This window comes from Phlebotomus papatasi, chromosome 2, assembly GCF_024763615.1.
Source record: "Phlebotomus papatasi isolate M1 chromosome 2, Ppap_2.1, whole genome shotgun sequence".
In the NCBI taxonomy this organism is placed as follows: Eukaryota; Metazoa; Arthropoda; class Insecta; order Diptera; family Psychodidae; genus Phlebotomus; species Phlebotomus papatasi.
The window spans coordinates 12929174-12940032 of NC_077223.1; the positions used below are offsets into that span (position 1 = coordinate 12929174).

The 10859-nt window shown below is 38.7% G+C and overlaps 2 protein-coding genes across 2 annotated transcripts; one reads left to right on the forward strand and one right to left on the reverse strand.

Moving 5' to 3' along the window:
- Positions 1 to 6136: 6136 nt before the first annotated feature.
- On the reverse strand, positions 6137 to 6838 carry LOC129803832 (uncharacterized). The gene is made up of 2 exons (XM_055850644.1): positions 6741 to 6838; positions 6137 to 6675 (listed from the first exon to the last, which is right to left on the reverse strand). The coding sequence occupies exons 1-2, from the start codon at positions 6796 to 6798 to the stop codon at positions 6257 to 6259; spliced, it is 477 nt and encodes a 158-aa protein (XP_055706619.1). The 5' UTR covers positions 6799 to 6838; the 3' UTR covers positions 6137 to 6256.
- A 1096-nt stretch (positions 6839 to 7934) lies between these two features.
- Positions 7935 to 8630, forward strand: LOC129803831 (uncharacterized). Its single transcript, XM_055850643.1, has 2 exons — positions 7935 to 8026; positions 8092 to 8630. Exons 1-2 carry the CDS (start codon positions 7969 to 7971, stop codon positions 8508 to 8510), a joined length of 477 nt encoding a protein of 158 aa, XP_055706618.1. The 5' UTR covers positions 7935 to 7968; the 3' UTR covers positions 8511 to 8630.
- The last annotated feature ends 2229 nt before the right edge of the window (positions 8631 to 10859 follow it).

The window sequence follows — 10859 nt, forward strand, 5'->3', positions numbered from 1 at the left end:
TACTCCCAGCTCTTTTATACCGAATTTCTGGTTCTGGCAAATTTAATCAACAGCTTCGTAAATAAAAAAAAAACTCGTGTGGTGAAACAAAACTTAATATTTGAGCACGTTTTTAAAATGAGGCTGCGTGTGTTCTTGCCAATGTCAATGTTGTTATCATCAATTTCTGGATCAGAAAACCAATTTTTCGGGTATATGACTCATCTATAAAAATCGTTCCCCTTGGAATCTGAACAAATAAAATTGATATCAACAATACGGAGGTATTTACTAAATTCGATTACAATTTTCTTTAACTGGGTTACTCAAAAGATTATAACAGTCAGGCAGATACTTAAGCACCTGAACATCTGGACAAGTAAATATTTATAATAAATGTTTCAGATCAAGTTATCAATTAATAAAGCACTTTGATAGATTTTCATTAAAATATGTGATACATCGTCGTTTGGATCAGTAACTGGCCAATCTGCATTTGTTTTTTATTTGTTTTTCTTGTAAAAGACGCACCGTTGCACTGCTTTTCCAAGGAAACATGTGCAAAGGAAATGCAGATAACCCAGTTGCAGATCCAATCAATGTGAGTTTTTTTTTTTAGAAACCAGAACTTTTAATACCGTAAGTGCGGATGAATTTGTCCCCTGCGGGTGACTTTGACACATTCTTGTTCGAAAGCTTTTCTTTAAATCCAATGTTTCAGTACGGTTCTCACCCATCAGACATGGTAGATCGGATCGGTAAAGATCATACTTAACTTCTAGAAGTAAAGAAAAGCTTGCGAATAAGAGGTTGTCAAAGTCATCCGAAACCGTACCTAATTTCTTTTCGGCAAGTTCGACTTAAGTCTTAAACCTGCATATACGAAATAATTGATAGGTTATTTGGTCATCCGATCGATAAGGCCAAGAAAGAGCTGTTAGGGAAAGACTTTAGTGGTAGGCTTAGCAATTTCAGAATACGAGGTAAACCTAGTTTTCGAAATGCTTACAGACTTGACCTAGGGCAATTCTGTATCGATATGACAATGTCATATGACAAATTTTCGTAGTAAATTCAGGAGTAGGATAACGTTAAAGGCCAGTGAGCATCGAATGGCCATTCCAAGGAGCTCTATGAAGCTCTCTGTAAGTTATGTGAATCTGAATTTGAATTAATTTATCCTAACTCACGACATGAAATCTGTAAAATTTGTCATATGACATTGTCATACTGTTACAGAATTTCCTTACAGAATGCAATCACATTGGAGATGCGTAAATGAATTATGACGTACCGTAGATATGGGTGACTTCGCAACTCTGCTTTTCGTAAGCTTTTCTTTACTTCTAGCACTTAAGGATGGTCTTCATCGATTTGATCTATCCAATTTAAAAACACCATCCTTATAAGCTAGTCGGCATTCAAATGAACCGAGATCGGCACAGATATCTACCCCTTGCCGAAATACTTTTAGCAATAATTGTTTCTTGGATGAGTAAATATAAAATCCTTCATAATTGCTCCAAATTATTTAACCATGTCAGTGATGTCATCCGTGCCAATTCTATTTTGATTTGTTTTTAACCCAGTGCAAGTTCCGCTGGCAGGGAGATATCCTGAGACAAGTTGTAGCACTACTTCCTGTACAATTCTCCATGAGCATTTCAGCGTTATGGGAGTGTTTGAACCGTGGCCTGGTGCGAAAATGGGTTGCGAAGGTGAGAAGCGGCGCTCGACAAGGAGTTGAGTAAGTGCTTTTAAAGGAGCTTACAACAATGGAGGCTCTATGCTGACAGTTTAACAAAAGAACAACATCACTAATTAGATCTCGAGAAGTAATATTTTGGATTGGGGAAAACAAGTTGGATGCTGCGCCAAGGAGGAAAAATTGAACTCCTCCCCCCATCCTGGTGCATGCTGTCGAAAGTTATCTGGCTGACTACATGAGGTAGTGGATGGAGTTATCAGCCACATGCGACGATGGCATAAACCTATATTTATGGGTAATATGCTGTGAAGGTAAACCCGTTATGCGATTTACGAAATAATGTGGTCTTCACTCCATTCTTGATGTCAAGCAGTGTCAATTTGCGGTGTCTGGCAGGATTTCACGATTAAATCACGGCAACTAATGCCATTACAGGCTTTAACAATCAAAAGTACTTGCACTAGAAAAGCCTAATTCCTAGAAATGAATTTACAATATTTAACTTGAATCCATTAATATGAACATTATAGCTTCGTGTAAAATATAACATAATTTTTCTTTATTCAAATAAATTGTATTTGACATAAGACTTTTTATTTTTGATATAGACAGCAAGAGCAAAACATTATTGACCAAGTCTTTCAAGGATTCTTGTCATCTCCAGTTTCTCTGTATTTTTATATTTTTGATATTTCGTAGATACCATGTGGAAAAATAAACTAGATTATTTATAGCTCAGGGATATTGATACATAATTCAATAATGATAAAAATCATAAATCGAAGTTAAACATTGAGCAGCTTATGGTTGATGAGATTCTTAAAGTTAGCATAATGGACTATTGTAAAAAGGGCTCATGAAAACCCAGTTATTGATTACTTATGATTGCACAAGGGATCATTCATTGGAATCCATGAAACTCACTAAAAAAAACATGAGGATCCTTAGAGGCACAAGGATGGTAATTTTGGAAAAGGTTTACGTAGAAGACCTGGAAGCAAGGGGTAATTCACTTTGGAGAACTCGAGTAAATCTGGAAGAGGGAACCCTTGGTGAACCCGGGGAACTCACAACGACCTGGGAAATCCACGAGGTATTGTAGGAACCCACGGGAATCTCGGGTCCTGAGTGGAACTTCGGGAACATGGGACCCCAATCAAATTTTCGAGGAACCTTCACAGAGAACCTTGTACTTCTTAAACCCTATACAATTATTCTCACTTTTCACAGATTCTAAGGAAACCTGGAAAACCCCTACCTATTTTTTCCATGGAACTCATAGGATACCCACGACGACACGAGACATCCACGGGAAATTTGAGGAACCCACGGGAATCCATGGGAACCTAAGGGAATCGCTATCCCTGGGCGACCCATACATCTCTTAAGGAAAGCTGAGGAACATGGCACCCCAATCAAATTTTGGAGAACCACAGGGAACCTGGAATCCTATACAATTATTTTTAGAGACTTTGGGGAACCTGGAAAACCCGTGCCCATTTTTTTCAGGGAACCCGGGAAATCCACGATGAGACGGGACATCCACGGGAAATTCAAGGATCCCACGAGATTCCATGGGAACCTAAGGGAATCGTGGTCTCTGGGCGACCCATACATCTCTTCAGAAAACCTGGTGAACATGGAACCCCAATCAAATTTTCAAGGAGCCCACACGGAGCATGGGACCCTATACAATTATTCTCACAGATTCTAAGGGAACCTGGGAGATCTATACACATTTATTCCAGGCAACCCAAAACACCCACGACGACCTGGGAAATCCATAAGGAATTCCAGGTAACATATATACATTTTTTCAGGAAATCCGGGGAACATGGGACCCCAATCAAATTTTCAAGGAACTCACAGTGAACATAGAACATGAACATAGAACAAGCATTTTTAGAAACTCTAAGGGAACCTGGAAAACCCATACCCATCTTTTCTAGGGAACCCAGGATACCCACGATGACACGGAACATCCACAGGGAATTCAGGGAACCGATGGAAACCTAAAGAAATCCCTGTCCCTGGCGACGCATACATTTCTTCAGGAAACCCGAATCAAATCTCCAACAAACCACAAGGATCATGGGATCCTATGCCTATACAATTATTTTTAGTGACTCTAAGGGACTCCGAAAAACTCATACCCATTTTTCCAAGGTACTCACGGGGAACTCTTTTATTTCTTTTTTCAGGAAAAACCGGGAAATTCATATATATTTTCAGGGAATGTAAGAGAAATTCGAAGGGCCCTTACATTTTTTTTGGGGAACTAAGGACTTGAGCTATAGGAACTTGCTTATAGTGCCCTCTATGGGGAACTCAAAAACTTTATTAGAATACCGGAAACAAGTCCGGAAACTTGTAAAACTTTTAATAATTTGTGATCCTGGGCCAGAACTCGGAGCTTGATGCTCCTTCCTCGTTCCTTGGTTCGTACAAGACTACTTGTTCATTTACTAATTCTCTGACCTCATCTGCTTTCGCAAAGGAAAAATGATACAGAACTTAAACAATAATCACCAAGATTATTGTAGAAAAACTGCTGGGAACAAATTTAAGTTAGTTTTTTGATTGTCCGTGTCTCTGCTTGAATTTCTACATCATTTTCCTAATCTTAATCCGAGTTCTGTGTGACCGAAAACCGGCTTCTATTTGGTTCATTATTTGAGTATAAATAAACATTAACAGGAAATCTTGCGAAAATTCTTAGTCCAGGCTTTTGTTGTCAATTTGTCGATCCACCGGCAACATTTCAATTTCATCTCGACAACACTATTTAATTTTTTTTATACGTTTTTTATTTGAATTTGTGGCATCTCCGGTCTTAAGTCCTTCTTATTAAACTTTAAATCGTCTATTAAGATCTTGCTCCTTGGAACAAATCAAGCATTGGCGTCAATGTGCTCTGAGTCACGGTTTTTGTAGTACAGGAAGGGCCTGTATCAGAGACAAAAAGTTTAAGCCCAATCGCAGAGTTATACTCTTCATAAGGATTGCAATAAAGGAAAATATGAAGTACTTTAGCTAATATATTGGTTGATCTACTTGGTATTACGAAATAAGATTGAGTTGTGCCCAAAAGTAGAATGAATTGATCACTTTCTAGGGCTCTAATTTTGCTGCTGGATATCTCCAATCGAATTCAAATAAATTACACTTCAATTTGAAAGAACACGTCTTGAATATCTCATCAGGTGCCTCCCCCAACAACTGAGCCTGTTCCAGAGTTCGTTTGGCTGAAGATTGTGAAATGAGGAGGAAGTCTTTTGGAGGAAAATTCAACATTCGATTTCCCCGTCTCATCTTCTGCCCATCCACAAGTACATGCAGATTTCTAGGCAATTTTCCAATTCATTGACGAATTGACAATCCGTGATGTATAAACTGAAATTGCTCCGCAAAGTCGATGATGAATCCCATTAATATTCCTCAACATTCAAAAAGTGCACTAAATCATCTCGCGAATGGCGTTTTTGCTGGTTTTAGGGAGTGAGTCTCTGCAGACATAGAACATTGCTGGAATTATATGTTCTATGCTATTTTGCACCATCAATATCGACATGAATATGAAAATTCTGTGCAAAAATCTCCCAGACAGGGATGTGAGTGTGAAGATAGTACAATTTTTGGGGTGGAACCATCCTCGGGAAAAATGTTCTGCAATCGTTCATTTGAGGAAATTCTAATGGTGGGTAGGGGATGCTTTCATCTACATTGAAGCTCAATATGAGGAATGTGAAAATTCAAGTTGTGCTCAAGCCCCCCGAAAAACGTTTCCACTGAGAAAGCATGAGTGAGAAGATGAAGAAGTAGTATAGAGAAATCGACAAAGATTTTCATACATAAAACACTATCAGAAAAGCATTTGGCTATTATTGGGTGGAAAATGAGTTATGCTTCAGTGAGATATTTCTCTATTCCGAGACACTATTAATCATTCAAGGAGGAAGATGCCAATCGAACAATTTGATAAGGAATTTATATATAATAGGAGAAATATATCATCGTTATGCTGCCTTTTAATTATTGTTTTAAATTAAAACGAGATTTGGTTGTACAACAGAACACATTTATGTGGATATGTTTTACTAAGAAATCTCAGGGGCTTCAGACTTAAAGATCATTTTGAGGATTACACTTACCAAGAATATTTTACCTCCAATTTAAATCGGTGACTTTTAGGAACCAAGGTAATACGGTATTTACCCATAATCTGAAGGAGGTTTCATACAGATCTCAGACTGAAAATTTAGCCTAAGTTCCCAAAGGTTACGAAATCCTAAACTATAGTAAATTTAGTCTTTGAAAAACTTCCTTGTTTGATTGTAAAAGGAGCAACCTCTTCTTTTCACTTTCCTTAGCGACTCATTTCGTAAAATAGCAAATTTCAACAGATTTCCAATATCAAGCATCTGTGATTTTCAATGAATAACTGGCTCATTCTCATTGCAAAAATATATTTATTACTTCAAAAAAGCAAGTTCTGTAATATGCGCATATCACATTTTGAATACTGGCCCCAGATCTTCTTCAAAGACATAGTACTTCTCATTAAATTGCTTAGGGCAGGGAAGGCAGGATTCCAGTCACGGCACCGGCCAAAGTATCAACGAGACCGGTGAGGATGGCTTCGAGGGCAGCTGACAGTGCTACTCCGGCAGCAGCAAGGGCACCAAGTACAACCTGGACGGCTTCCTGTAGCTCAGTTGAGATCTGGTCGACAGTGTTGCTCAATACATCGGTGATCTGTCCAAGGGCGTTGAGGACGAATATCAGGATTTCTCCGACGGTGCTCACGATAGTCACCAAGATGATTCCAGCAGCTAGGGCGAGGACACCGATGACAGCAGCAAGTGCAACCGATACAAGACTGATAGCAGTTTCGAGGGCAGCAGCCAATGTATCAACAGCATCGGTCACAGTGTCAACGACAGTTCCGATAGGATCGGTTATAAGATCAGTGATTTCGACTGGAGAGGCTATAAAAGAGAAGACAAAGGATTAGTAAGATAACACAGCTGAAAAATCGAACAGAGGATCTTACCATTGGCAAAGGCCGCAGCGAACACCAAAACGGAAAGAGTTACAATGAAGAAACGCATTTTGCTCAACTTTTGCTAACAGTTGCTTACTGATGCCTCTTCCAAAATCTCCAGGTCTTTTTATACCCCAATCTAGGCTTCGATTTTGACAATTGCGGGGTCATCAGGAGGAAGCTCGTGTGATTGAACAAATTTTTTATTTGTACACGAGTTTTTCTTTGCCTGAAATTATTTACTCTTAAACAATCATTTAAAAAGCAAACTCAATTTGTAAGAATATACGAAAAAGCTGTGTAAATAGTATATTATCTTATTAGTTCATAAGGGAATTACGAGTTTATAAGAGAAATATTGGTACTCCTCTATGTTTCTTTTACTTCGGACAAATTGGATTTTTGAAATACTTATGATTTAATGCAGTAAGTTGTACCATTGTTTTCTATTTCAGTTTAGCTAGAAAGGTTTTTGGATTCTCTGGTAAGGAGGAGACATCGGGGCTATAGAGCGTTGGAGGCTTATCACGCTATACCCGGTGTCCTGACCTCCTGCAAACCAAGGCTTGGGGTTTGTCGAACGACGTCATCCATCAGTACGTCGTTATCTTTTGCTATTTATTCATCGTATTGTGATATTTTTGTTACAATGTAATCATATTATGTTATATTATGAGATTGTGGAATCAAGTGCAGTAAGGCTCACTGGATGCAATTCGAACACCTTTAACGCTAAAAAAAATTCTGGCGACCTAAATGGGATTCGAACCCGGGACACTTGCATCATAGAACGAGTGCTCTACCAATTGACCCATTGAGTGCCCTGTTCAAAGTAATTTTGAGACGATTTTATTCCCTAAAAGCCCTTAATTCTGCTGAAAGAGTAACACCTCTCTATTAATAGATCTTTGCTAATCCTAAGAATAATAAAAATTTTAACCAAATACTCACAAGTATTTACACAGCTTTCTTTAAAGTTTCCCCAAAATATGTATATATTAAATAGTGTTTTCTTACACAATTTATTAATATGTAAATATTTTCAATTTCCCTCGAGTTGATCACTGTTGTGATGAGTCTACATGTAATACTCGTGCAGATATATAAAGTTTGTTCAATCACACGAGCTCCCTTATGGTGACTCCGCCATTGCCAAAATGAAGTCTGAATTGGGGTATAAAAAGAGCTGGAGATTTTGGAAGAGGCATCAGTTAACTGTTAGCAAAAGTTGAGCAAAATGCGTTTCTTCATTGTAACTCTTTCCGTTTTGGTGTTCGCTGCGGCCTTCGCCAATGGTAAGATCCTCTGTTTGACTTTCCAGTTGTGTTATCCCACTAATCCTTTTTGTTCTCTTCTATAGCCTCTCCAGTCGAAATCACTGATCTTATAACCGATCCTATCGGAACTGTCATTGACACTGTGACCGATGCTGTTGATACTTTGGCTGATGCCCTCGAAACTGCTATCAGTCTTGTATCCGTTGCACTTGCTGCTGTCATCGGTGTCCTCGCCCTAGCTGCTGGAATCATCTTGGTGACTATCGTGAGCACCGTCGGAGAAATCCTGATATTCGTCCTCAACGCCCTTGGAGAGATCACCGATGTATTGAGCAACACTGTCGACCAGATCTCAACTGAGCTACAAGAAGCCGTCCAGGTTGTACTTGGTGCCCTTGCTGCTGCCGGAGTAGCACTGTCAGCTGCCCTCGATGCCATCCTCACCGGTCTCGTTGATACTTTGGCCGGTGCCGTGACTGGAATCCTGCCTTCCCTGCCCTAAGCAATTTAATGAGAAGTACTATGTCTTTGAAGAAGATCTGGGGCCAGTATTCAAAATGTGATATGCGCATATTACAGGACTTGTTTTTTTGAAGTAATAAATATATTTTTGCAATGAGAATGACTCAATTGTTTTTGATTTATTAGGAGCCCGAAAGCTGAATAGTGTTTGGGGTTCATTCGAAGAGCCCAAGCCCTACCTATTATATCCTTTTGGTCTCTGGCTCTAGTAATAGACGGACAGACAGACGTACAGATGAGACAGATTTTTTTAAATTTAAACGTAAATACCTTATACTAAATCTACTCCAAGTTTAGTATTATTTTTTTGGAAATATTCGACTTTGTAGTTGAGCTTATTTTGTCACAAAATTACCCACAAATTGTTTCATTAGAAAATTATAATGAATCACCGAGGTAATGGTATCAGACCGAGGATTAGGGATCCACGCGATTTGGCGTGAGTGTCTAATATGAGGATGATGCGTTTCAAATGGGAAATCCTTCATTAATCGCTGTTGCAAAACAAAGAGGTGTACTTCAGCCCCCTTGTATATCGACCTTCATATAAACTCGCACATTTTGCAAAGATGAAGGGTAGCAAAATCCAAAGACTATGTACTTCATCAGAGCGGCGTAATTAGGTGTTGTTGCTCAAAAAGTTTCGCTTGTATCTTTCTCACTTGAAGAATTGGGTGGGTAGAAGATACTGTGGGTTGAGCTGCGTAATGGGGTTGAAATGGGGTCATGATGAGAGTACGGAATGGGAGACTAGGTGGTAGGAATCTAGTTGAAATCAACTCCTTCAGTGTAATTAATTTTCCATATACATATATATGTATATATATGTACAGCATTATTTGTGTACGAAGCCATAAACATGTATTCGATTTTGCTATATGGTCTCAATGTGAGCTTGCTAGACTGGATGGGTACAGAAGTACCAATACCAATGGGTTGTAGGGCATAGGAATGGGGGTTGGGTGGTTGATGAGGAAAGAGATGTGGAAGTTCATCAAGCGGATGCTTTGAATGTTTTGTGGTGTACGCAATGAGCTACCCGTTCCAGGGATTTTCCCACCATCACTCCCTGGATTTTCCATACTGCTGTTCAATCATATAGAAACGCGACCCAAGGCTCTTTGATAGCACCATACCCTGCATTGTGGGTGAATTCAACACGCACAATACAATGAACGTGATTCGTATAAATCGGGACTAAATTCTCTTAACCAAACACAGGAAAATTTGCCACCTTTGCTGTACCTCCACACTCCCATATCCATTGGCATTGAAATTTAGCCTATCAATTGATATATAAATCGCTTCTTCAATTGACTTATTTTGCTAAATTTCGACATGGCATAGTTCATTCATCAAGAGGTAGTTCTGCTGCATTTCGGCCATTAGAAAAATGTGAGAAGGATTAAATGGGATGCTTCAATAACTTTTCGTCATTTGTCCAATATCATGTAAACCTCATCAGCTTGCACTACAAATGCAATCCAAAATAAATGGAAATAGGGTAAAGTGGTATAATTTGGAATTAGTGTTACAAGTTGGACAATTCGCCGGTACAATTTGGACAGGGATTTTTTCTTGATAAATACAGTACAAAATTTGTTTTTAAGCACAAGGAACCAAATTATAAAAGTAAAGCATTAAAAATATACAAATAAAAATGAAGTACTAGATCTATCAAGACAAAAAGCCCTGTCCAAATTGTACCATTGTCCAACTTGTACCACTGTCCAACTTGTACCACTTTACCCTAGTTGATGAATTATCACCTATTACAATAAAAATGCTTCTACTGAACGAAATACGAATTAATCAAGTTTACTTTTTATGTGACAGAGTTTTAAGAATTTTTTCCAGCTTGGAATTCGGAACCATTGAGTCAAAATATAGTGGAAGATCTCAGTGGCGCAATAGACAAGACCATTGGCTCTTGGGCGGACGAGATCTCTGACACAGTTGTGAGTTCAAGTCCCGCCCGGTACAAGCAACTTAATATCTAGAAAAGGCTTTTTCAATGATTTTCGGATATATTTTAAAGATAGTCCAGGCGAACATTTCGTTCAAACATACCTATGACCGAAAAATTCGCCATTTTGAATTATTGAACGTCAAAGGTCAATTACTTTGGAGGTCTCATTTTTTAACCGGTTTGGTTAGGTTTGAATTTTATGGACAGGTATTGAAATTTCGAACCCGGCTGCATCGGTCATCATTGGTAATGAAACGGTTAAGTACCGATTTTCGGATTTTTTTTTCTTGACCATAAGTTTGTTTCTGAGCTAGAGGTTAAACAGTAAGAGATATCGACTTCTGGTCTTTGATAATTCCC

Excerpts from the sequence above, each read along its gene's own strand:
- LOC129803832 (XM_055850644.1), bottom strand. The coding sequence starts at position 6,798 with ATGCGTTTCTTCATTGTAACTCTTTCCGTTTTGGTGTTCGCTGCGGCC. Across the intron at positions 6,676-6,740 it reads CGCTGCGGCCTTTGCCAATG|CCTCTCCAGTCGAAATCACT; the intron begins GTAAGATCCTCT and ends TCTCTTTTATAG.
- LOC129803831 (XM_055850643.1), top strand. The coding sequence starts at position 7,969 with ATGCGTTTCTTCATTGTAACTCTTTCCGTTTTGGTGTTCGCTGCGGCC. Across the intron at positions 8,027-8,091 it reads CGCTGCGGCCTTCGCCAATG|CCTCTCCAGTCGAAATCACT; the intron begins GTAAGATCCTCT and ends TCTCTTCTATAG.